At 40.4% G+C, this 27,830-nt stretch overlaps 1 protein-coding gene across 1 annotated transcript in view; it reads left to right on the forward strand.

The window, feature by feature from the left end:
- Nucleotides 1–27,830, forward strand: part of LOC124162378 (guanine nucleotide-binding protein G(o) subunit alpha) — a 273,531-nt gene that overhangs the window by 223,972 nt on the left and 21,729 nt on the right. Inside the window, exon 6 of the mRNA XM_046538898.1 lies at nucleotides 21,122–21,251. Within this exon, the coding sequence (XP_046394854.1) occupies nucleotides 21,122–21,251 (130 nt within the window). The remainder of the gene's footprint in view (nucleotides 1–21,121; nucleotides 21,252–27,830) is intronic.

The raw sequence follows: 27,830 nt of genomic DNA on the forward strand, positions 1-27,830 counted from the left end.
TTTTAGGTAATTGTCGTTGAAAGTCTGCAAATTCCATACCCTTTTCCATCATTTCTTGCCGAAGAAGAGAGAAAACATAGTTGACGTTAGTCAAGGGTTGTTTTAGTAAAATAGAATTGGAGTCAGGTGCGACGTAATGTAAGAATCGTAAAATAAAATGGTAAGACTTCACCTTACGTATTTTAAATAATTTGCGCATTCATGCTAAGAAGTGAAGTAATAAAGTAGCAGTAAAATAAAAATTATGTCAATTCCTCGACGGCTGGAATTTTTTTCCGTAAATGTTGGTGTATTAACCAGTGCTCTCACTCAACTGCGAAAACCTTAAAACCATGAATTAGCCGTGAATTTTGTCGACCGTGAAAAAAACCTGGAAAAAGCCATGAATTTCGTCATAGAACCTTAAAAATCCCTCGAACTTGATCGTAGAACTAAGATTGATTGATCGAAAGAAAAATCGATATGCCGATCATGTTTCAAGGTCAGTCACTCGCAGACACGGCCCATGCATTTATCTGCACACGTATATTCGAAGCGCAATTATTGGTCCTTGTGCCATGGCGACGCATTGACCTTAAGCCTGTGCTTGGAAGACCGGTAAACGTTTAAGTGTTCAACCCTGGCGAAAAATCAGACGCTTCTTCACTTTCCTGCCACCCTGTTCCCTCCATTTTTCCACTCACAACCTTTAGCTGGCCCTGAATTTTGCTAGCGATTGGTGACGTCATAAGAGATAGCAACTTCATTGCTGCGTTTTCATTCACGGCGTTTGTCGCGTTTGTTAAATTTTTAGTTTACGTGCGGCCGGTGATTGTTACGTGATCAATATTTCTTCCTAAAATGGCTTATAAACAGACCATCTAAACCGCGGGAGGCATGCCATTTCACACAATCGTTAGAATAGGGTGAAGAATCGCTTCCACCGCCAAATCCTGAATGTTTGAAATCGAATGCCGCCCGCGGTTTAGTGTGGGATGAGCTCTACCCTCACCAATCCAATTTAATCTAATTCGACGAAATTTAGACCGTGAAAACCAGGGAAAAAACCGTGAATTTTATAATTTTGTTTCTGTGGGTACCCTGCTTTACTGATTATCTGTTGTCGATGTTTGTAACCCAATGTTTTGACCAAACCAAGGCATCTATGAAAGAAAATTTTGAGCAATAGCAATTAAAAATTTGATTGAAAGTGTTTGTAATGGGTTACGGGTTCGTGACGGCACTTGTTATTTGCGTTTGCAGCATTTCCTCCGCTTCAAAAGCGCTCACAGCAGACTTTTCCCTTCGGGATATGACTCCAATCTCTCGGTCCTCACGAGGATAAGAAATAGTTGGGAGTATATGCGGTGGAGAAGGACATCTGAGCATTTAGGAAGGGAAGTCGGATGGATATATAGTGTGCGTATACATACACGCGGGGCAGCCAGATCAACAAGGCCTTTATTTCCGTAACTGGGGGTACAAAATAAAAATTCTACTTAACAAATTTTTAAAAAATACTGACACATAATTGCGGTTATTCTTTCGTAAGTTGTCACATCTTCATAAATACTTAACTGAAGACTCAGTTACGAATGAGTTAACAGCCCATTATTTACTCAATGGTGATTGAAAAACCGTTAAAATAGGATAAAGAATCGCTTCCACCACCCAATCCTGAAAGTGTGAAATCGCATGCCTCCCGCAGTTTAGTAAGGGATGAGCTCTACCCTCACCAATCTAATCTAACCTTCGCGTTGAATCACTGAATGAGAGTAAAAGTGATAAATTCGTTGTATATAATATAATGATTAGTGTTTTTTTTAACGAAGAGGTAATTCAAGTATGCTCTGAATTGTTGAGGCCTTAACCGTGTAGAATTCTAGTTTCAATGCACTGTGTAATTTTCATCTCATCAGTTCTTACACTGGTCTCGAATAGTTTATTGAAACTAGTCGACAATTAAAGGTGTAAGTGTGGAAAGCAAAGTTGTCTTAACTTAATTCAAGTATTTTTAATGAAAATAGTTGTGTAAATAAGTTTGGTTCAAGGGCAATTATTTGTGCACTGTTCTACTGGAGGGATTGGGAGATTTTTTTAAAGGCCCGACAAGCCATTCGAGTGCGCGAGTGCAGTGCATGTGTGATGCTTTAGAAGCGGCGGCCATCTGTCTCCGGGAAAGAAGGAGGGGTGTTGGTCCTGTGGTGGACCAGAGCCATGCTACTGTGGGAGGGTGTGGAAGAAGGGGTTCTCTGATGGTGAGCTCCCTTAGTCTTCAGGGGGAGGGTGGTTCGCTGCCTCCGGCTGTGCGGCGCGGCGGAGGACAGAGGAAGACCGGAAAGCGTGTGAGAGGGCGGGAGTTCGGTGCACATGGGGTGTTTTAAAAAAAGCGACCGTCCCCATCCACCTTTCCAGCAGTGCCTCCCGCCGACGCCTCCCCCAACCCCTCATCCTCTCCCCCATTTCAACGAATCCAAAGGGTTCCTCTCTCTCTACCCCCCCCCCCCCCACCCTTCTTCTCGGTAGGTAAAAGTAGAAGCCGTGGACATTTTTCAATCGATCTCTACCGCCCCTTGCATTCAACCATCATCAACATCCTCCCACCCCCTTTTCTCCCGCGCCACTGACTGTTTTGGATTTTTCTCTTCATTTTTTTTTCCTTTTTCGTGTGTGCATAATGACGACCCGGCGGGCGTAGTCGCCGTTTTATTTTTTCGGGTGAATTTTATTTTTGCCCTCATCGTCTCTCTTCCCACCAACTCGCTCCTTGAAGTTGCGCATCTTTGCCGATGTCTGTGAAGCCTATATCTATGTCTCTGTATTTATTATGTCTCGCCGATGTCTATATCCGGCTACGAATTTATGAATCTTGAATCTGCATCCTTTTTTCTCAATCGGACGTGCAGTGTTTTTTTTATATCAGCAGGTAGGGTTTTGGTTTTTCTGGTGGCTAGAATGTCGGCTTCCCACTCTATGGGCCCGAGTTCCTATCCCTGTGGTGGTGGTGCAGATTTTACATGGATTTCCAATTCTTGCTTGAGTGCTTGGTGGAGGGCGTTTCGAGTTCAGCACTCCGACCGTCGGATAATATATTTAGCCGTGATCCCCTTGTCGCCTTTCGTAAAGAGCAGGTTAATACCGACGCGGGGTTTCTCTACACACTTCTTTCCCTATCCTTCCCTCACGACGCTAATGACATTAGTTGTCGGTTGCGTCCTCCAAGTACCATATCTTAGCAGCGGCTACATTTCTACCATGCGGTCATGCATTTGCGAATGTGGTCAGCCAATTTACGAGTTTTCGCGATGCATTTTAGGTTGTGCAGGTACTTGCCCTATGTTTTGCAATTCCGTACATTGTTTAACACGGGCTTCAAGGTTTCTGGCGGGCTCCAGTTGGATGGCCCCGTGCTCTTGGTCATTGTCCTGCTGGTGGTTTATTGATCCGCTCTTATCAGTGGCTGATACGGTTGAAAGGGTAATCCCTTCTCCGAAATACAGTGGAAATTTTTACCTGCTCATTCTGGTTAGAATTTGAAATATTTAATGCGTTTGAGTCATATCTCTAACACATGACGAAGTTGCGTCCCGGTTAAGAAATGTGTTTGACATGGTGGCTTGTGTGTTGTTGGCTTCCCATCCCGTGGACCAGGTTCGAATCCCGGAGGTGACGAAGATTTTTCAGATGTTGCACGATCTTTGCCCAAGTTCTTTTTGACTTGCACTTCGAGGACAACTTTTCCGTCATCGGATAGGACGTATAAAGGCCCCCCTGGCGGCTTTCGTCAATAGCAGACGCAGAATTCTCTACACCCTTCTTTCCCCAACCCTTGCCTCACAGCGCAAATGACTTGGGCTTTTAACCGCCTCCACAAGTATCATTCGATACCTTACTCCATGGTAGATGCCCTCAATTAAGAAAAAATGCGAAAATAATAATCATGTGCTACAAATTTTTCTATCAAAGGGCATTAAACTTAGTTTACCACCTAATTCTAGATACATGTGTATCCCCTACTGGACACGTTCCCTGGAATCTCCATAACGAACCTAGGCGGCATTTCAATTCCTGGATGTTCGGTTATTTTGATAGGGTAAGCGTTGGCTTGTGTCAGTTTTACCTGTGGTTATGGTTTGGTAAGTTGGTGCGGGAAGACGGTATTCGGAAAAGTGCAAACTCAAAAATATGAGGATCGAATGGATCACACCCTTGTCTGACCCTTATTTTGCTTTTTAATCTCAATGGATGTCGGTGATGGAGGTGAAACATTTGTTATCGCACGTGCGTGAGGTCGTTTTGAATCGCGGTATCGCGAATTATATTTCTTGTAAATCTGTCGTTGAATCGTCCGGCAGATTGTCTTACCACTACGGGGCCAACCCTATAACCCCCTTATCCTTCTTTCCTGTCGCCACGGTGACCCTGTCCCCTCTCCTTGGATGTGTGGAATGAAAGGGTCCCATTTTCTATCCTCCCCTAGTTCTTTTCTTGCCCTGCGACCCGAGCATCCACGCTCACGTGTATTTGAGAGCAAAGCGAAGATGATGATGGGGATGGCTTGTCGACGCTTTCGCGGTTAATCGTCCTATGCCGTGGATGAGGTTCCCTCTCTCGTAATTGCCCTCCTTCAGACGACGCTCGAGTTCCGCTCCTCTCGCCGCGTTACTCCATTTAACCTGTCGGTGCTTCGAGGTCTGCCTACTTTACCTGCCCCTATTTTCCAGTGCAGTCTTATCCAGTCAGTGGCTAACGAGAGGCCTTTGGTGGCGTAAAATAAGGGTTATTACAGTCTGAGCTATTATGCTTTTTTAGGGAGGGGTGAAGTTTTTAAAATATTTTTTATGGTGATTATTTGTAAAATAGTAAAGTTTGTTGTAAGAGCTACTTTTAACCCGTCAGCGCCCAATTTTTTTTTTTAAATCACACATTTCACTTTTATCAAATATGATACATATGAGCTCAACACGATGAATACAATTCAAAACTAAGTGAATAATAGAGGAAACCATCTACTAAGAATGTGCACAGAAATGTACACCAAAATTCATCTGCAATGCATTTAATATGTGAATTTTAGTGTACATTTCTGTGCAAATTCGTAGTAGATGGTTTCCTCTATGTGTCGAAAGTTTGCGCTGGAGACTAATTTTAAAGTATTTGACGTTGCTTGTGTGTATTTTTGGTGAAGGTGAGAGGTACATGAAAAAGTTACAAAAAGAGATTTTTTAATTTATTTTTTCTGTGAAAGTCAATGCTGCTGATAGCAACGTTGGGCTCGGAAAAGCCCATATCCCATAATGGCCGTTGGCAATGAAACGTTGTCACCACAGATTGAAATGAAATGATACTTTTATTGTCAATTAGTGGCGGATGGAATAATTATTTGTTTAGATCATAGGTTGAAGGGAAACTTGCAACCAGTGATGATATTAAAATTGTATTTGCGCTTACGAAAGAGTTGTTATTTACTGAAAAAAGTTTAATCCGGCTTCATTCTGTAAAGGTATGAATACAAAACTTGAAGTATTTGCTATAAATTTTTGCGTTGCACGGTGCGGAAACGTGTTCCCAAATAAAGGAATAGGAAGGGAGAGGAGGAGGTGGTAGACCGGATATACTTATGAAAAACAAAGGATAGGGTAAATTACTGTGGAGGAAAAGGAACGAGAAAGTTAATGCCGATGTGCTTGAGGAAAGGAAGTAACTGGATGATAGGATTTAAGGTAAACCAACATGCTTAAAAAGTGTAGGGAGGATGGAAATGTAGGACCGGTCGTATGCCAATACAAAGAAAGTAATACGAACATGGTATAAATACTTTCTGTTGGCTATGCTAAAATTGCGATCATTTTTTGCATACCTCAACCGTTATGAGGCATCAATGTTGTTTTTTTTAATGTCGCTCTTAGTTTTGAACGAATAGCGTCTACTTATAACAAATAAAATTCGCGTCGATCTTTCCACAATATTTTCAGCGACCATAGTTTTGCGAATTATGTGACCTTGGTGATTGGATGGATCGGTGAGAACATGGTCTGTGAAAATATCGAAAAAATTGATATTTTTGGTTGAAAAATCAAGCAATTCAAAGCAATTTATAACAAAAAAAGTTGCCCTCTCAATGGCACACATATTTTTCATTGCCAAATTCAACGACTTTGAGGCCATACAGGTCAGGTTGGCATTTAGAGGTTGGAGTAATCGTGTACATATTTTCTTGTGTAAGGTATGATGCCTGTTGTTTTTCTCGAAACCGGGGAAACTCGTGTCCCAAGCCACCCTAATAAACCCACCCTCGGCGTAATAAACCGAAGCGGTTTCGTGCACCCTTTACTCTATCCCCCACCCTCACGACCCTCCCCTCTCGTGATTCACTCCAGCCCAAGCGACGCGTTCGCCCAAACGCACGCCCGTATCACGCTTGCGTCCTCTCCCTGGGTGCAACGCCCCCACCTTCTTCAGTCATCTACGCGCTTCTCCCTTATACGGTGTACGCATACACTGCACAACCAGACGATTGGGGCCATCGCGAGTAGCAATGCCCGCGTATCGACTTGCTTCGCTTTCGAATGTGTAGCCCTTGCGAGGTATTGTTGTTAAACCAAAGGGACTGTTAGGAGTGGCCTTTTTTTCTGTTGTGGATTCTTCTGGTTTAAACAAAATTCTTCAGAGTTGATTGTTACGAATCGACAAACATAATCGATAAATAATTTAAACAGCGATTATTTTTTTTTTAAGATTACATTTTGACAGTTCATATATTTTAAGAACTTATGATAGTTTGTCCCATAGAAGTTTAGTGATAACCATAGTGCACTCTTACGATAAAATTCAGAATAATTTTCTGGCCGTGTTACTGCGCTTAGACATGGACTTACTCAGGGAGTAATTACAATAAGATATTAAATTTAGCTTGGATAGATAATAAAATAAAATAAAAAGTGGTATTTAATTGCCAATCTTTATCGCTAATCAATATTTGTGGCTATTTCAAAGTAAAGATGAAGACAGCATTATTTAATGGCTAATATGAACCGGACATCAGAAACTTAATCCCTGACGAAATTCCCCTTTAACTCATAAGCCTTCATAGAAAACCAGAACATACAGTAGGTACTGTTGCGAAAGAATTCATCTTGATCCCTTGGGAAAAACCGTGTCTCCAAAACACCCTTTCGTATACAAGAATCCTAGACATGTCTTCATCATTTGTTATTCTTCTATTTTTTATGGTATCGCCGTGGAGAGTAAAGTTATTTCAATGTTTTTAGGTACTCATAATGTGCATAGATAACGAGAGCATGTATTCAGATTCTCGGAAACTGATGATGAAAATAAAAGCATCGTTTTATTAAATTATTTTGTTTGTCTCTGGGTATCCAGCACAAATCAAATATGCGCAAGTATCTATCAGAAGGGGGCGGAATCAAAAGAATACTTGGAAAGGATTTTTTTATCACCCATTGTATTTTTACTCTAAATACGAAAGGTGTATCATAACTAAATGGAGCTCGATGGTGCCTGGCTGTTAGCACTTCATGTACATTACAAAGTATATTTATTTGAGATAATATCGAATTCCTCTGTAAATTTGCTGCTGGTAAGGAAGATTTATATGTCAGAAAGATCATCTAAGTCCCTTAAAATCCGCTTGTGCGCTCCGAAGTCAAGTTGAGAGATTGTGAGAGACGATTAAAGATAGGTTTACTCATCGAAGTTGATTGCTGTAGCTGTCGAAAATTACGCTTAACTGATACGTGTGGGCAGTGACTGCGAAGCATTACTAAGATATTAAAAATCGATTTAGAACGTGATTGATCTTAATTTGATCTAATAGTAAAGTTTAGGCAGTATAACTTTAACCGCAGTTGAAATCGATGGTTATGGATGCATCGCAAGCGTCGTCATTGATTTAACGACGCATGTAAAGGTTGTAATTACAGTTTGTTTCTTTTTAATGATCTGAGGGATCAATCGTAAGCCAAAATGTGATTAAATTTTCTCTCTATGAAAAGGAGATGAAAATATTTCTATTTCGCCACCTCTACCATCAGTAGTGGTACTCTTGGGATATTTAATGATACTAATTATCTGCGTTGATAATAGTAACGAGGTATCATTTCTGAGCTACTGCTACAATAATGAACTGCGTTGTTTAAATCAGTATTCAAGTATACTAAAGTCTATTTCATGATTGATCCGTGGTTTTCTCTATGTGAAGGAAATGCCATAATTTGGTAGTCTTCATAATAATATAAATTACGCCGAGTTAAGTCGTTGTGAATTGAGTATAGGGATTGAAAAACATCGAATTTATTTTAAAATATGATCAAGCAGGACAAATGCATCCTCATCTGAGTATCAGCGGTCATAATGAGAACTGAGAGGAGGTCAATCGTCGGAATTCTTCAGTCGCCTAACGTTTCCTTTTTCTTTCGTTCCCTCCCATCGATTAATGCATTCCATCGCGTGTTTGATCGTTTAATGGTAAGCAATCCACTTTTTTCCCACATTAAAGTCATTCTGACTTTTTCCAAGATCCTTTCCACCATTTCTCCCCTCGCTCTCTTCCCTCACCCCTCTTTCCCGCCGCCGAATAAACTGCTCCGAGGCCCTTCACCTCAACTCTCGCCCGCCTGGGCCTAGCCGGGCACCAGACAGCCGGGGCGTGGACGTCAGCTGTACAAGTGCGACCTCTAAATTCAGTGAACTTTATCCCTTTACCGTTTGTAAAAATTAACTTTTGCCTCGCCACGTTATGGTGCACGTTTCGAATTGTTTTTCAATTGGAGAAGAGGCTGTGCAAATATATTTTTGTCATATTTTCAATGGGGGTCGATTGGTGGCGTTGGTACTTCCTACCCGCATCGTAGGTATGTTACCAATTTTTATATCGATCGATTTCAAAAAAAGGTCTTATCAGTTATCATTATTCCAATGCTATTTCATTATCTGACTTCTTACCTTGCATATTTTACTCGCATCAGAGGTAAATTGTAATGATCATAATTGGTTTATGAACGTGGATACAAAATTTCTTCTTTAAACTTTTTTCTTGTCGACTTTAAAATTAGCATCAATTCATGCACCAGTTCTAACTTTCCAATGACGTTCATCTGTTTTTTAGTGTTAATCGGCGCATAATTCGTCAAATTCAACCAATTTTAAGTATATATAGTTACCATTTTTTAGCATGCCCAGCTGAAGATTGAATTACAATCAGAAATGAGGACGGACATGGATAATTATCAAATGTATGTGTTGTGTTTTATGTTAAAGCTTTTCTACGGCTTGGTACAATAAGAGATACTATTTAGCATGAGTAGATAAAAAAGCGGAGGATAGTAAATAAAAGCTATTCTCGCATGTTTCTATTTTATTCAAGATAAATATATCTTCGGAATAGAATTCCTTTTCCGAAAGCATTTTGGATGTCGGTCTCCATCTGAAGAAATTGCGTTTTCCACTGTATTGAAAATGGAAGTTCATATTGGAAATGACTTCATCATTAATGAAGTTGGCTCCGCTTTTCTTTGCTGAAAGAGTGGGAACCGATTTTTAATTTCGTCTCCCTGAAATATCTTTTCCATTCTTGGCTCTCCAAACAATTTTTTTTTTTAATTTCGTAAGATACTCGGAATTAAATTTCGTATTTTCTCCCCGCCGCTCGTATCTGCGGTGATGTGAAGGACGATGCGTTTGAATGCATTGCCGTGAATGGTACAAAGCGATGGCTAAGTTCTAACACGTATCTCAAAACTTGGCCGGTCTGAGTTAATATTGCAAATACTGTTAATAAAAAATAAAATTCAAACAGAAAAAAAACTCTGTTTGCAAATGTATGCTTGTTTTTCAGTCTTATGTATTTTTGGTTTTTAATTTCAATAAAAATTATATACAATGAAAAAATAAACAGTGTTTTGATCTCCTGAAGAGCTGCTATTTTTGAGATACGTGTTGTTAGCCATCGATATGGCCCATTACGTACGAGAGTATTCCGGTAACGAGTGAAGATTAGGCCCATCCTGTGGCGCAGTTAAGTGAAATCTAAAATTAATGGGCGCTTCATGTGTACAAATTGCATTTAATGTGTTACTCGTAAAGGGCTGACTTTTAACATGGCGGCACTGAGACATTTTCGTCATTCATCTTTGAATATCCGAGCTGGGGTCGTATTTTTTCGGGGGGGAGGGGGGTGGAATTCGGTGGATGCTTCCGTCCCCGAATAGTATTTTCCTATGAATTACGTAATTTCCCCAGAATCCAGTCCCGGCGCTAATCTTGTTTCACCGGCCGGCTTTTATTACTCGGTAGCGGGGAGAAGGGAAAAGGGTGGCTCCGAAAGGCTGCGGGAACCGTCGAAAATTTTTCGCCGGTGATTATGCATAGTCAGCGACTTCTCTGTGCTCAACCTTCCCCTCCTCTCCTCAACACCTCCTCTTCCCACCCCTTCCCCCTTTAACCTCCCCCCCCTCCCATCCCCATTTCATCCCTCTCGCCCGTCCACGGGTCAGCTACACGTTCTTTTTTAATTGGGTTTCCGACGAGGCTCGGACCTCATCTTCGCTTAATTTGACGCGGGGTGGGAGAGGAGCGTTTCTTGCATCTTTCCCCGAGCGAGGAGTAAGCCAGAAGGGGACTGGTCGACCGGCAATAAACTTCCATAGGTAGGAGACCTGTGCGCCGCCCATTCGACGTTTACCGCAAGTCAGCGCCGTGCCATTGAGTCCGCTCCTAAAGGCCGCTATACACGGGGAATGATCATGCGAATGATCATGCTGAATGATCACGTGATCATTCACAGGATCATGCGAGCAAAATACAACATATTCTAATTTTCACCGAATGATCATGCGCATGAAGGTTCATTCGCGAATTGCTCCGTCATACACGGTGAATTATCATGCGCATGATCATGCTGAATGATCATGTGAATGAAATCATTCGCCGTGTATAGCGGCCTTAACAAAATCGTAAATTTCTTCAAATTTACTCACTATTAGGATTCATACATTTTTTTTTCTTACTAACGCTGGATAGGGAAGTTTCTCAAAGCCCTGAGAAGAAGACAGTGCAACATAGTCGGCCTCATCATAAGATAAGATGGCTTGATGAAGACGATCGTCGAGGGAATGGTAGACGGGAAGAAGAGCAAGGAACGGCTCCTAATGAGTCACATAGGACTGGTTATTAACGATGTTTAAGAGTAAGAATACGCCACCATGGAATCTTATTAGGTGGGAGAGCGGACTGGAGAGCTGCGTAGAGGCCGTTTTACACGGGGCACAGAATTGCGTAGTTTAGAGCCGCATTTATTTCTAAAATGGAGTGGAATTGCGCGAATGCATGAACGATACTAGAGCAGGGGCTATTTTGCCGTCTCGCATCCACGCATTCTCGCATGTGTTCTAGCAATTCACCACTTTACACGACGCAATTTTGATTGCGCCTTCGCACGTACGTCAGATTGCGCTATTCCGTGTACCGTGTAAAACGGCCTTAATACCAAGCTTTCGATTGTTGATTGATGGTTAAGAACGCTTGGAGGTTGTTTTTTTTTGTCGCCTTGACCGATTCGCGTCGTGGAGACCATCGCCGCCGCACGCCAAAAAATCTCCCGGCGTCGGCGCCGTCGAATTCCAAACTTACTGTGCTGGTCCTTCGCGAGGAACATAAGGACCAATAAGGTATCTGTGTAAACATTGCATCTGCTTATTTCTTCGCTTTATCATGGTATTGTGAAGATGTAGCGAACGATGCGATGGGGAGGTGATATTAGGTTTGATTTTATGTACTAGAGAGTGTAAGTCACTTAGAAGAATATTTATGCCCCTCGATGGTCTAATATGCTATCCGGCTCTCAAATCCATAAATAGAAATGCGATTTCAAGTCCGGGTGAACAGTCCTGTTAGATTAGCCCAAAATGTAAGCATCGAAATTTTACGGAGCATATTTGTTTATGTGAGGTTTCGCGGGGCGAAATGAGAAAAAATAATTAATGGATCCCACAATATTAAAAAGTGACGAATATGTGCCCAAACATTCATTTCGCCGTATCTTTTTCTATCATTTTCGCTGCTTTATTTTTGCGTTAGAGCATTAGGGTAGAAAAAACGGGCGTTCTAAATCATGGAGAAACGCCTGATATCTCCATCGCTGCGGAACTCACTGAAAAATTCGCCTCAAAAGGTCATTTTCAAGCGATCATTCGTGCTATTCCTAAAAAAGAACGAAAGTAATAATTGTATGATTCCGACATGGCATGGCATTAAGATGACCCATTAATCCCTCTCGACTCATCGCATTTTGTCTCAATTTCATGAGCTATGACCGCATAAACTTACGCTGTAATTTTAAGCAGCGTATGAGGCTAAACATTGTGAGTTTGGCCCATCCGAATCAATATTAAAAACCAACAGTACCATGATAGTGGCGCTAGCAGCCGAAACGTTGTTAAAGTATTGTAAATTATGTTGAAAGTTACCGTTGGTTCTTAATTTTAACGTGCGTACTTGAACTGACATGTAATAAAATTTTCCTGTTTCTCACAGTTGACACTTGTCAATAATGACAAGTATCATATTAGCCCGGTCAAATTAGCCCAAAAAATAGGGGTACCCTTGCATAAATTGCCAACAAGCTGAAAATTTGCATGAACCTCAAGGATACCACACTAATGAAATCCTCAAAAGTCCCCATCGATCCCGTGTGTGCAAAAAATTTTATTCAAGGTCAAAGGTCACAAAAATGAGTTCTTTGCATTTTTTGGCCAAACGGTTAGTTTTATGATAAAAATAGCTCTGACCTAAATAGTAGATCAGAAAATTACCTACAAAATTTTCATTTCACTTTTTTCTCTAAGATTTACCATTACTGAGAAAAAACCATTCGAATGTTAGCTGCAGCTGTCCAATAATTTTCGGAGAGCGCAACAATATAGTCATGCACATTACGGAGAATACAGCTCCAGCTAACTTTCGAATGGCCTTTTCTCAGAAATGGTAAATCTTAGAGAAAAAAGTGAAATGACAATTTTGTAGGTAATTTTCTGATCTACAACTTAGGTCAGAGCAATTTTTATCATATAACTAACCGTTTGGCCAAAAAATGCAAAAAACTCATTTTTGTGACCTTTGAACTTGAATAAAATTTTTTGCACACACGGGATCGATGGGGAATTTCCAGGATTTTATTAGAGTGGTATTCTTAAGGTTCATGCAAATGTTCAGCTTGTTGGAAATTTATGCAAGGGTCAATGTCTATTTTGGCCGGGCTATATGTGAATAATGTACCTCTGAGAGTATCCCAGATATGAACATTTTTATCCCTTAAAGAGCGTTTAGCTAAATTTACATTGGAGGAACTGGTGAATATATTGTGGGTTCCGTTGTGTACATGCTGATATTTTCAGCCGGTCGTGTTTTGTCTTTTTTCGCGACAAATTACTCCTTTTTTACTTTGGTAGTTATCTGGACATTTTTCAGGTGCTACATGACAGGCATTTGTTCATATTTTCGTCTATCTCAAATTTAAAAATGTTTCATCTGCGAAAATGCTGATTTGAAATCTTCAAAATTGAGGTGAAAGTAAGGTAAGGTAAAGGCCCTCTTTAGAGACTAAAAATGCAATATTTCATAAGTTTTTAAGGATTGAAGCGTCACGAAAATATTCCGGACTACTTCTAAAGGAGAGATGGGGGGAACTTATCGTGGATCTATTCCACTCACAATCAACGCACATCACATGCTAAAGGGTGTGCCTTATTTTCGAGTGTGGTGGGAGTGAAGGTAGTGTGTTTTACGGCGGGGAGGGTGGGTGCAAAGGCAAAAGATTTGTGATTCCCGTGGTCCGTCTCTCAGCTTCGCATGTATGAAGGGCTTGGTTTCGGCGGCGGATTTTTGAGAGGGTGGATGATGGTGGGGGTTGATGGTTAGATTCTGCCCCGATTAGAGCGGCGGGAGGAGATATTCAGGGCATTGCCGGGCTTAAAACGAGAGGTACAGCATAGAAGAAAAGTTTGAATAAGTAGTGGGACTATTGGAATATGATCTTAGTCTTTCCTGGAAAACTACCGGCAGAAATTCTTCTTGGGTTCTCCTCTGGGTCAAGCACTCCTTGGCCGACGTTCACACGGTACAGCAACACGTACGAGTTATTCAGCTTATTAAAAACCACTTGTCTGTTTCCACACAATTTTATTTACACCAACCATGGTGTCGGCAACTTGTGCCATTATCAAGGTTTTGTGCCATTATCACAAGTTGCCGAAACCATGGTCGGTGTAAATAAAAGTGTGTGGAAACAGACAAGTGGTTTTTAATAAGCTAAATATCAAAGATTTCCACCGTATCACGCCGGACCCTGTATCTTTTACGTACGAGTCAATTTGTGATTACATGAAATATTTTGGTGGACCGGAACGGAATATGTGCGAATGCGTGAACCAAATTAGAACAAGTGCTTTTTTGGTTCGAACAAGTTGTTCGGTCGCAAGGTGCATTTGCGTAATATGATGAAAATCGCCACGAAAAAATAATGTGACTTTGCTAGGATTCTTATCCGGGTCTCCCGATTCAAAATCCGGTCAAAGAAGCTACCAGTTTCTAATCACTAACTGTTACGTGTTCATGTGCCGCGTAAACAGGCCTAAAGGCTAAAATAATGAACTTTGTCGGGTCTTACCGCATGGTTCAGGTTTTATCCCGACGTTTCGCGGCCCCTGCTGGTCGCTTCTTAAGAGTTGGGCATCCCTCGTGTGGATTGAAATATGAAACTTAAAGACTTCAATATTTCAACCCACACCGAGAGCAGCCCAATCCACTCTCAAGAAGCGACAAGCAGGGGTCGCGAAAAGTCGGGATAAAAACTGAACCACGCGGTATGACCCGAAAATATTTAATATTTTTAACAATTATGGACCTCGAAAGCCCCAACAAAGAATTATACCTTCAAGACACAACTGCTCGAGCGATCGGAGCCTATCGTAACTGTAGTCTCCATGTATAGCGTTTCACGACTTAATATATTTCAACGCACACCGACTCTATAGTCTTCAAGTAGCGCAAAGGCTTAGATTGCTTGAACAATTGAGAATGGATATCTTTAAGAGCGACACGGAGGGCATAATATCAGAGCCACACTATATTTCCAGGTCCGATAGAAGCGATAAATTAAGAGAGATGTTTTGCCGAACGGATAGATATGGGAATTCGTTTTTCCCCCGAACCATAAAGGACTTTAATAAACGCTAGTCCCAATTTCGTTAGAGCACTTCATTTTTTTAAGCTGTAAACGGCTGGTGTCCTAACACCCCCTGCCACACGCCTTTTAGGTGGCTTGCGGGGTATTGTGTAGATGTAGATATAGAAGTGTCCTATTTCAACCCACACGGAGAGTGGCCCTATCCACCCTGAAGAAGCGACCAGTAAGGGTCGCGCAACCTTGGGATAAAACCTGAACCACGCGGTATGACCCGAAAAGGTTTAATATTTTTATCAACCATGGACCGCGAAAGCCGCAATGATGAAGAATCAGGCCTCCGAGACGTCCAGTCTCAATTGCTCGAGCAATCGGAGCCTAGCGTAACTGTAGTCTCCACACATAGCGTTTCCCAACTTAATTGAGAAGTGCGGTAGAGAGTGGTGGGGTGCGACTCCCTTGCCCCTGTGTAAGGTTTTCGGGAGAACTAGAGGGGGAGGGAGACAGGGAGGGTTTTTTTTGGTGCGTCTGTGTGTACGTGGCGCGGCGTGCTGGAGGGCGTGGAAGCGCGGAGATGATGTGAGGGGAATGGGGGAGCAAGCAGGGGGTGGTCTTGCTCCCTTTGACGTTTCAAGGGGGTGGAGGGGGGTGAGATCCGGGAGGGGAGAAGCGGCGGAGAGGGGAGGGTCCGTTTAAGCAGCAGACTTGGCAACGCCGCTGAGCCATCCGCGTTGCCATGGTTACAAACAAGTGAACATTCGATCTCGGGCGGTGGTGCATGGAGAGAGAGAGAGAGAGAGAGGGGGGGGGGGTGTGGGTGCAGGGTGCCGGGGTGTGGGTGGGACCCTGTTTGGGAGAGGGGATTGGAGGGGGAGCAGAGGAGTGGGGGAAGGGTGGGGAAATATAGGAAAGGGGTTTGGTAGTGGGGGAGTAGATGTTTGGAGGAGGGGTTGGATGCTGGCTCGCGCGTGTGCGCCATGTCCTTCGCCCATTTCCACTCCCATCAGCCACCGCGCACTTTACTCTGAACGGCGTCTTGCTAAAAAAAAAGAATTATTCCGAAATACCTCGCACCATTAACATTTCAGGTGCCGTCGAAAGTGGTGGAGGGTAGCGTGGAATGGAGAGAGTGTTCGATCCTTTTTTTGCGAATTACGCTCTCTCTCTCTCTGTCCAGTCTGAGTACTCTTCGTGTCCCATCTGTGGTTTGTTTCACGCATGGATCGAGTCGGATTGGTGGCTAACGCAATGGCTTCCCATCCCTAGAGCCCGGGTTCAAATCTTGTCGTTGGCAGAGATATAGCAGAGTGAGCTCCAGTGCCTGCACGATTCACGGTTGGGTGTTTCTTGTAAGGCACTTCCAGATCAGCAACCCGTCTGTCAGATGAGACGCTTAACCGTCGATTCCTTGGTGATAGACGTTAAGAGCTGGTTAGGCATCCTTCATGGCACGAATGATCTTAGCTGTCGGTCAACTCCGCCCAACCATACTGTAAATGGACCTCCGCCTTATCATTTTGTAAAAAATATATTACTTTAGTTAGAGTTGGGGAGATACAACTGGTTAATTTCACATATGAACGCCCTAAGTAAAGTTTCACGACGTATCCACCATACCCCTCACAATGAACGATGAATGTCTTCTATCTAACCCGAAGTGCCATTCGCCATGAAAATATTTGGTGCTCTTTAGTTTTATGATATTTTTGGTGACATTGAATACCTCCCATAAGAGGGGAAGGGTTTCTTGAATCGTCGGAGTTGGGGAGATACAACTGGTTAATTTCAACATGAACGCCCTAAGTAAAGTTGCACGCCGTATCCACCGTACCCCTCACAATGAACGATGAATGTCTTCTATCTAACCCGAGGTGCCATTCGCCATGAAAATATTTGGTGCTCTTTAGTTTTATGAGATTTTTGGAGACACTGAGTACCTCTCAAAAGAGGGGAAGGGTTTCTTGAATCGTCGGAGTTTAATTCCGATACGTAACCAAGAACTCAACCAATGATGAAGTGACAAGCGTTCTTCATTATTATCTACCCCCTGATCTTAATTCTCCTCTCGGTGAGCACTTTTCTCTCTTTTCCGAGGTACTTTGCATATGCTATCGAAGTAGTGTGCGTGGTGGAAAGATAATTCATGCTGATTTCCCTAGACGAACGTACTGGTATGAAAGTTTTCTCTTACCAACAATCGGCATTAGAACTACCCTGTACCACTAAAATATTGACTTCACCATCATCATGTCACATCCTTCCGAAATTTGGGATGCTGATTAATGACAATAAGGAACGATCGAACCTGTTCCGGGAATTACGAAATTTATTCGCACTTTTACCTTCAGAAGAATTTTTGCAAACCTTCTGAGAAAGTTCAGCAATGTTCTCAATCTTCTTTGTATGAGATTTCTTGTTTTAGAAAAAGCCTAAATACCTCAGTGACGTAAAATAGGGCTAAAGCGAAGGTGGGTTGCAGTTAACAGGGGTGCAGCTAGGAATTAAGGCTAGGGGGTTTTAGGAGTTTAGGAGCAACAAACATTGGGGGTGTGGAATACTCGCCAGGGTAAGCGGGTGGTGCGAGGGTTCTCCTCTAAATTTATTTTAAGATAAATGGTTCAAAATGGTGCGTTTTACGGCTTTCTGAGGGATATTTTATTGATGCTTACACTATTCTATAATGTTAATCGATTTAAGTGAAATGGATTAATATTAAAAATTTCTCTGAGCTCTGGGGGGGTTTATCCCTCAAAAAAAAACCCTCGCTGCGCCACTGGCAGTTACGACAAACGTTGTAAACTCCTTGGCCATTTAATTCATTTATTTCTGAACGTTCCCTCGCGAGGGAAAATTTTATTACGTTTCGTCTTAGGTAAATCACACTTGCCATCGAAGTAGCGTGATTTTTGGGTGTATAAGACCTTATGGAAATTTTCAATCATAAGCATCCCAAGGATGGGCAGGAAGGTTTCCCTTGCGTATCATTTCAGACAAAATTATTGAAATTGAGCGAAGAGATGTTAATCCTTATATCCTCTTGCTGCATTTGTTCGGCGAATATTCTATTTTGAGCAATGTTTCCGTCAGAATTGGTTTTTATGTGTGCGCAGAATATTATTTTACGCTTTTGTTTTAGTACTGCGGGCTCATCAAATTTATTTTTTATAACGACATTGGCGTGAAAGTGCACTGCCGATCGAAAAGAAAAACACTTTCTACCCATCATTGTAAAAATTTCATGATTATTCGCATAGTTTCACGTCATTAAGGAGTTTTTAAAAGTCATTGCATGAAATTAATAACAAATGGCGAAACACATTCGTTTATGACTTGAAAAAAAAGTGGGAATGAACGGGAAGTTCATGTTTTTTGGAAACCTTAGCAGATTTGAAATAATCGATTCATGTTGATTTATTTGAAATGAATACCATTTTTCAATGCCTCATGCAGGGTGTATTGTAATCTGAATCTATTTTTTCCTGACCTCCTGACGAATTGAAAAGTATCCTCATCTGTAAGCATTTCTTTGTCACCGTGGTATTTCTGAAGAGAAAAATTCGTGAGCCATTCTATTAGAAGCAGCAGATTCCTGTATTTAGGCGGTTTCGGAATTAAATTAAGTATTTTCATCAATTGTTAATCCGCTTTACTTTTGATTGGTGTCATGGGTTGAGGAGGGGAGTAGTTCGGCCACGGATATCAACAGCCTGTCACCGAGATTTTTGTGCAGGAAAAAAATCAGCATAAAATTTCTGGGGTACATTTTTTCCAAAATCGTATAAATGTCGTTTCATCATTTGCATTCCCCGAATTTTTCTATCAGAAATTCCACTACAAATAACAATTTCTTTTTTCAACGAAGTGCAGTGATTCTATATTTAGTGAAATTTTACTCACATTTTCATTCTCTTTACTCCTCTCTTGCTCTATTTCTTTATGTATTCATGACGATGGAAACTCTCTTGATTAGGAAGATATACTTTTTGTGATTGGAAATAATATTAGGGCTCATTATTCAGCCATGGAATGCATTTTTAATTAAAGTGAATCGTATTTTCAACATCGACTATAAAGCGTTTGACCTCTTAAAAGTGGCCCCTTGTTGTTGTTTGCCCCTTGTTATTTACACAACCACTACTCCGAATGGTATAGTTTCAATCTTTGCGTAATAAGGCATCAAAAATGAATCATTTCTTAGGAGGAGGATTTTCGTATGATTTAATTTTAAGTGACGTTAGACCTCTGAAATTTCCCAATTGCTAATTATTTTTTCTTACTTAGCAAATTTCTGGTTTGATTGCTCTTTTTTTCTTTTTCTCACGTGTTACGTATTTATTGTTTTAGTTTTATCCGTATCCATCTAAATAATTAAGCGCAGGATTCGAAATTGTCACATAACAAGTCTTTTACTTCCTACGCATGAATCGTGGTGAAGTTAGTGATATACTGGACGAAGGAAATTCGTATGAGAATTTACTGGCTGTCATCTTTAAAAGTAAAGCTGGGTAGTTTTTTCAACTATCATTAAAAAAGCAGTTTATACTTGTGTTTTCAATATTTCTGTCTACATTGGTAGGTATGTAAAGCATCTCATTCACTTAAAGAGTTATCATGAATTTGTTTTGTACAAAAGATATTTATCTTACTCATGGCTTAAGATAATATGTATATCCTGTAAGCTATTGCATGTCATACCTCTTACCTTGAGCTGGTCCCTTTGTTTTGGATAGTTTTTATCGTCAGTTCTCGTGCCCACTTCGGTAAACCTTTTGATTCTGGAGTATCTTCTGGTACCATTCTACCAGTCTTATTATTAGCTTTCAGTTATTCAATTTTTCTCATACAACACGATAGTTTGCATGCTTAAGAGAATTAAAGAATGAGCGACGAGATTTGTTCGTAGGAATTTCCATGCTCATATCTAAGAATGCTGTCGAATTTAATGCATTGCTCAGGTGCCTGTCTTTGCTTGCTTTTTCGATAACATTCCTTCAAAACATGTGATTCATCATTTTACTCCGTCGATACGGAACTATCTGATATCCTTCAGTTGCGGTTCTATTTGCTACATCGGAACCTTTGCTTAGCATTTAGACGTTCTCAAGGTTTGGTTCGATTTAAGTCCTTCGTGAATTTTTGAGTCATTGGATATTTCTGGAATGTATATTTTAACGCTTTTAATGTAACGCTTTATTTGCAAGTTATTTGGCTTTATTTGTTACGAAATTTGGGTAAGATGTAACATCCAATCTTTTGATTGTGAAGGTCGATAGTTGTTTGTTTGTTTTATGCTATAGTATTCATGATTTCTTTATATTCGGTAATTTACTATTCTAAATCGTGTGCAAAATATCTAGCTTGTCAACGTGGCGAAAGAAATTAGCTGAAAAACTGCGTCTCATTTTGCTAAGGCCTTCTTGATACAAATGTTTTGATTGAATTTCCTTGGTTAAGGTGTTGTTATTATTAAAATGTTCTACCGATTCAGGTATGTTAGGTGGAATCATGCTCCTCAGTTGATTAAAAGTCATTCTTGCTCCCATTTTGAATATTTTAACTTCAAAATCTATCTCTTTCTAATTTCACTACCTAATTCGGAGCATCATGATCTGCGAACGAAAATATAAGGGTGTCTTTTACCAATGATTGTCGGCCGAACGCTTTTTTTTCGTCTTCCTGTATTGCCCTTATCATTTGTTCCCTCTAGGTGTTCTTACAACTCTAGAACAAATAATGTTCTAATGGCTGTTGACATGGAATTTTTTTACACAATTTAAAAGATTTGAGCTTTAATAAATGCTAGCATGGCAAAATCCGGTAGTATCATTGAGTATTCCTATCATGGCTGTAACTTGGCTATTGGATGGCGGCCGTTGGACGGCGTCCAATCTCTCTCTATCACCTTCCGACACGCTCATTACTCTCCTTCCTTTCCCTTTTCAGGCTGTTCGACGTAGGTGGACAGAGATCCGAAAGAAAGAAATGGATTCACTGCTTCGAGGACGTGACGGCGATCATTTTCTGCGTCGCCATGTCAGAGTACGACCAGGTGCTCCACGAAGACGAGACCACGGTGAGTAATGTGAATCCCTCCGACTGGCCCACGTCAACTGTCGATCCCTTCGCTCCGCGTATGTAAGTCGACGCGACTGATCTTAATCGGCGACAGACGACCCGCGATTATAAGTCGCGGAGTTTCCTGGAAATTCTCTGTTGATGTCACAGAGCATTGGCAACTGAAGAATACTACAGTTGCGTAATCTGTTTTCTCGGGTGTGGCTACATGAACCGGATTAAAGTAATGATATGTAAAAAAACTTTGTAATTTCACATGTACGACCTAGGATTCGAGGTGGCACCAGTGGGGTAGCCTGGAATTTCGTTCGAGGGGGTGGTCCAAAACCAGGGAGGGAATTTTTGAAAAACAAGGTACTATGTAGAGGGTTGTAAACTAATTTTAACACTTTTTATAATAGAAATATATCCTAATTTGCCAGAGAAATCTTTTTTTAATTCATGATTTTTCAATATTTTGTTTTCTCATATGAACGGAGGTAATTGTGTTTTTTATATTTCGGGGGGAGTCCGGACCCCCCAGACCTCCCTCGCTACGCCACTGCATAGACAGATCAACAAATGATGACGTGCTACATCGAAAATTAGGTCCTACACCAGAATGTGATACAAACTTTGTGTTGCTCATCTCTCACAAGCTAATGTTCATTAAGGGCCATCATCCCTGTCAGTGATTACCTTGGTTAACTGCAGCCAATAATGTATATATCGAAGCGAATTATTTTTTCAATTGTGAATATATGATCACCACCTAGTGTAATCCACCGGTTAAGGAAGAACAAAAATGAAGTTTTGATTGAAATCTAATTCAAATGCATATTCAATAGCTGTTACGTAACATATTCATTTAAAAATGCATATTCGTTTCAAAATATTGAGAAATTATTTTAAAAAGAAAGGAATACAGTAATAGACGGGCAGTGATGTCTACAATATTCACTTCCCATTCAGAAGATCTGAGATCAGATCTCATTAGTACCGAAGATAAATTTAGAAGCAATCTGGTCCTTACTTGGGTATTGTGTGGAGGCCATCTTCTGAATTGCATGTGACCCAAAGGTCCCCCTGGCGCCTTTTTTTTCAAGGAGGTTTCCCTTTGAGTATCTCCACTATTCCTATCCTCGACGCCCAAATAAATTACCTTAGTGCTCCTAGCAAGAAGGAGAAATGTGTGCCAATTATGTGATTAGTATATCGTATGCGTCTTAATGAAACTTCTTTCGGAAGAACTTATTTTGGCAAAACTTATCTTTTTATGAACCAGACCAATGCGTGACGCACTCATTTTTTCAACCATAGCACAAGTAGCGTTTCAACAGTGAAATCGATTTTAGGGGACTTGGGATGCCTTTTTAAGTATTTCGATTGACGAAAGAATTTTCCTTGCTACTGGTTAACTTCGGGATTAATATGAACTTTCCTCAACTTTTGGCTATCGTGAGTCGAGACTCGCCAATTTAAGTTATTAAGAGCCATCAGACGCTCTTTTTGAGTCGTCAACTCCTTATTTACGCCGAATTTCGTCAAGTTAACAAGGCTTTACACACCTTTCTAGCCTGTTCACCCCTCCGCACATTACCACCTCCTCTCAAACGCCTTCGTATTTCGTCACATCACCCCCTCTTCCCCCCTCTCTCCCCTCCCACCACCCCAATCCCTCTCCTCCCTCCCCGAAAGCCGAATCTCCAGTGCTCCAATTTCCCTCCCTCCACCCACCCCCTCCCCTCCGCTCATCCTCCATTCGGCTTTTGGGGATGCATCCCACTACATTTTTTTTTTCGCTCTTCGCCGCGCGAAATTGAAAATGCTGTCGGTACCTTATCTGCGGGCGGGTGAGAGATGGTGAAATAAAAGAGGGCTAGAGTCGAGGTTTACGCTCCCTTCGTCCTCTTTCTTCGTCATTCCCGGAATAGCTTGGCCCGCAACACTCCAATTGCCTGCAAGATGATGAACTTACAAGAGTGAAGGTACTGCGTCAATCGGGAGGATTAAGATTTGTTTCTCCAGAAGAAATTAAGCTTGTAATTTTTAATATTTTTTTTATAATTTTCAAAACTCATTTTGAATTTCAAGCCCGGTGGTAATTGAACACGCTAAACCTCGTCTTGATTGTGGCGTCGCTTCCTCATTGAACTTTACATCTAGCCCTTAGTACAGTTGATCAGTATTCTGTAAGGTGATAAATATAATATCGTGATAACCCTTTAATGAAATCATTTTTGTAATACATATTTGTGCGCTAAATAATACGTTTCATGTCTAATAAAATCCATCGGTAAATAACTACTTTCATATTCAATGGCGCATTTTATTTCACCAAAATATTCGTCCTCAGTGTACTCATTTCAGTTCGAGGACTCAATTAATTACGCAAGAGTTTCTCGACGAAAGAAATTGCTCTGACATATTTTCGTGTACCTACTGCATCAATCTAAATGATTGGAATAGCGTTAAAAATTCAATCCCGAGGAAATGAAGTAACCTATTTTCTTCGATCCATTTCGCTGCGAAAAATATTTCCGATTGCTTGTATCATTTTAAATCAGTCGTTCTACATTGGAGCCAATCGTATTGTCGGTCATCCACGTTCGAGGAGCTTGGAACTTCTGATCAAACACGCACCTCATTCCGTGGGCCGAAATTGGTAGGCTGCGATGCGATCGCCAGGGCACGCTAACTGCTTGTTCCAACCGGACGACCATGTTTGCTCAAGGTGAAAGTCAACATCTTCCTCGTGTTCTGAATGCCGGATGTTTCTCTGCAGTTAAATGGCCATATCAAAAACAATCGGTGGAGGCCGCGTTGCGTACTTCTCGTTCCTTTGCTAGATACTTAAAGATGCCCTTAGTCAAGGGTGGATCCAGGATTTTTTTCTGGGAGGGCACAAGGATCTGACAGGCAAACGGTCTTCTCATGTTGCAGACAACAATTATTGTACAAAATATTCTCTTTGTTTTATTATGAAATTTAATAATATGAAAATACATGATTGAGGCTACGTAATTCACAAAAAAACGAACGTATTGATAAACGTATTAAAACTCTAGTCTATTTTTTAAGCGAAACGTCTAGGTGGGTACGTGCCCCTCTTCCCTCCCCCCCCACCCTAAATCCGCCTATGCCCTTAGTGACGGAAATTAAGAGGATGCATTACTCCCGCTCAACCGTTCGATTTTGTTATTCTTAATGATGATTAATTCGTTGAAAATGCACGGTATTAAGTGGTAATTTGCAGGGTATCAGCATTTATCTGTATTTGCAATATAAAAAACGTACATCCGAGTTGTGAGGTAAAATTTACATAATCAATAAATAGGCAAATGTTGAAAAAATTATATTGAAATTAAATTTCCTGAATACCATGAAAATCTCAAAATGAAAGCCTAAGTTTTAAAAGTACTAAGTTTTCACGGAAAAAGACCGGTGGATTTGAGGATGTTGGACCACATCAGTGCTGCTTGTCGTTTCCCATTACATGCTACCCTTGTTTCTGTTCTCCCTTTGTGCTTCATATATATCTACCAAGGTATTCTCTATATCCACAAGCTCTAATTGTCAGTGGTATTCCTCCTCGTTTTTCTATTCCCAATGTCCTCTTCAACTCGTTCAATAATGATAGGTACTAAAATAAATACCTCTCTGTGATTTTTCAATTAAAAACTACATACGCTCTAACTTCTAGCGCCCATGCATTTTTTTACTTCTAATAAACAACCAAAATGGATATTTTGTGTACAATACAAGCATTAAATGTTGCAAAAAATTATTGTGTTTATTTTATGCATTGTGAAAATTAATTGATGAATCCCGTTACTTTTAAGGGACCATTTGCTCATTGTTGAAAAAACCATAGAATCTTATTATATATGCACAGAGAACAACATCAGAAAGTCGGAAAATCTGACTAAAAATTTTATCTCCGAATTATATGATGAAATTAATAGCGTAGTATGTAGTACAAAGATCTTTGCAAAAAGAGAGTTTATACATGTCGGAATGTACAGATCACATTTGTCGCAGTAGTTGTGTATTTTAAAATTGTGTCAATTTTAACATTCTTTTAATGATTCTGTATTTAAATTCGTATAATCTCATGGGATCGGCATCGAATCATGATATGATTATGTTACAAAATTTCATGATGTGCGTCCCAGTCGGATTTGAATTTATCTAACCTCTTATCTTTGATGAATCTATCTATGATTTTGAAAGTAGAAATCAAGTAAAATATGTATCTGCGGCAGGTATAAATTAAGAAAAATATGCTACAATGCTTCCTATTGTAGCAAAAAAACGTGTTCGTCCGTAGCGCGTTCAAGACTCTCGTCCGAAACTAAGCGAAGCGGAGTAATGAAGTGGCGGAGAGCAATGGTAATGTGGGTTGCTTATACTCCCGGCGCAACTTGTGATTATTATATTGGAAATACACTCGTAATCGCGAAACATTAAAATGATTTTTATTTTATTTTACAATTTAAATTTCGCAATTTAAACTGCGATATATAATTATGATTTCTGGTAAGCTACAAGATTTATCAGCTATACAAAATTAAATTATCGTTTTTCACAATTTTATTGATTATATGAATCGAAAAATCTCGATTTTGGCTGTATTTTGACTTAAACTGGTCAGTGAGTTACTCTGGGAGACTCATTGCAAATATTACGGAGTTGACCAACGTGTTCCTCTATTGCCAAGATCATTTTGGGGATTGATTTTTGGCTTCTGCAGATGCAGCAAAGTGAGGAAAGTCCTCGGTCAAGTAACCTTCCCCAAATCGCGTCTTTTTGTCGCAGGGAATAGCACTGATTTGCCTTTTCAATCCATAGCATATTATACTTGTGGCAGTGATTGTATTTGTGTCGAATAAAAATTTAAGATCTATTTAAATTGGCTCTACCATTGTGGGACACGATGATATGTAATTGATACTCGTTTTGAGGCTCTCACTATTTTCTTACAGTACCAATCAAAATGTCAGTATTTAGGCAAAATCATATGGTTTCTATATTGAAATTGGCTTCCAGGTACTACGCAGCCTTGACAAACACTCCCCTGAAATCTCAAAATTGATCAAATTTATGCGTTTTAAAATTTTGGTTTCATGTCCATTTGGCCTTTTTTTGGCCTTTGAACATAGTCCAACTTTTGTTGTAATACATATTTTCTAGCCATTATAATAACATACATATCCATGCTATAAATTCTTTATTCATGCTCGTTAGATGTACTGAGATAACCTTTTTGTTAATTTTCTCAATTTTTAAGCTTGAAATTTGTCCAAGCGCATTTCTTAAAGACTAACTTACTTATCTTACTGAAATTTTTAAGTTTAAAATTTATTCATGGGTAGAATACAATAATTATAACAAAAATTACATCAAAATTAATTATGTCATTATTGAGAAATGAATTATGACTATATGAATTTGAGAGAACACCGGTTTTGTGGATAGAGATTATTTGAAAGAGTAATTGTAAATGAAAATGATGACCTCTGGTTTGCCAATCCCGTTTCTCTTATTGCTGAAAATGGACAGAGGGAGTTTTCTCGAAGGGCTGGCAGAATTACTTTTATTCATGACTCGAAAATTTCGTGAATGTACTAAGTAGGCTGGGACCCTATGTCGTCCATAAATTATCTCGCCGTAGTTACTAGCTCTTCACCCGTAGCCGTGGTGGGAATAGCCCGTCGTAGAAGGTTTGATATCATTCCTTTCCTACATTTGTCCTTTAACTTCCTCACATTAATGGGAGCCATACCTCTCTCCCTGTCATTCGGTGATATTTTACTCCGTTTAAAATTTTTCTATCATTTTGAAATTTTCCCTGTATGTAAAGTCAATCTTTTTCAACGCTTGCTTGTTTCCTAAATGTGAGATGTTAGTATTTGAAACAGGTCTGAGCATGCATGTAGCCATGGGGACCACAAGGGGTTTCAGCCCACCGATCTCCGAAAGCTTTTCCCTTGTGGCGACTGCGCGCAGTATATCCCCTGAAGAGACCACTAGCCCAGGGGAACCTATACTTTGACATTCCATTGTTCGTTTCACTTCATCTGTCACCAAATGACGTCGAAGGAAAAAATGTTATCTCACTCATAAACACATGGAAAGATTCTGAGCGTGATACTGAGGAATGAAAATCATAGAGAACATCATCTAAGCAGCGAAGAAAACACACAGGTGCATGATTTGACTGCTGGGTCGGTAGGACTAGTGCACAAGGTCCCTTCGGTGAAAACCAAAGGTGTTCATTGTTTCAGCATCATTAAAACGAAATAAGAGCATATTTAATGGAATGTATGACATTCTGATCTCTGCTAATTGACGAAAAATTACCAGTATAGATAACTCGCATACTTCCAAATCACCACTCTAAGCAAATCTCTGACTACAAGACTGGAATTTGAGGTACAATTTTCAAATTTGAGATGAACGCAAATGCCGAAACGTGGTTGAAGGAGGTCTACATTATACGAGTATACTCTGAAAATACCATAATGATAGATAGCTAAATAGATAGATGATAGGGAAGTATGGTATGGTATTTGGAGGAGGCGACAGACAGCTGAGG

The sequence above is a fragment of the Ischnura elegans genome, chromosome 1 (genome assembly GCF_921293095.1).
Source record: "Ischnura elegans chromosome 1, ioIscEleg1.1, whole genome shotgun sequence".
Taxonomy (NCBI): Eukaryota; Metazoa; Arthropoda; class Insecta; order Odonata; family Coenagrionidae; genus Ischnura; species Ischnura elegans.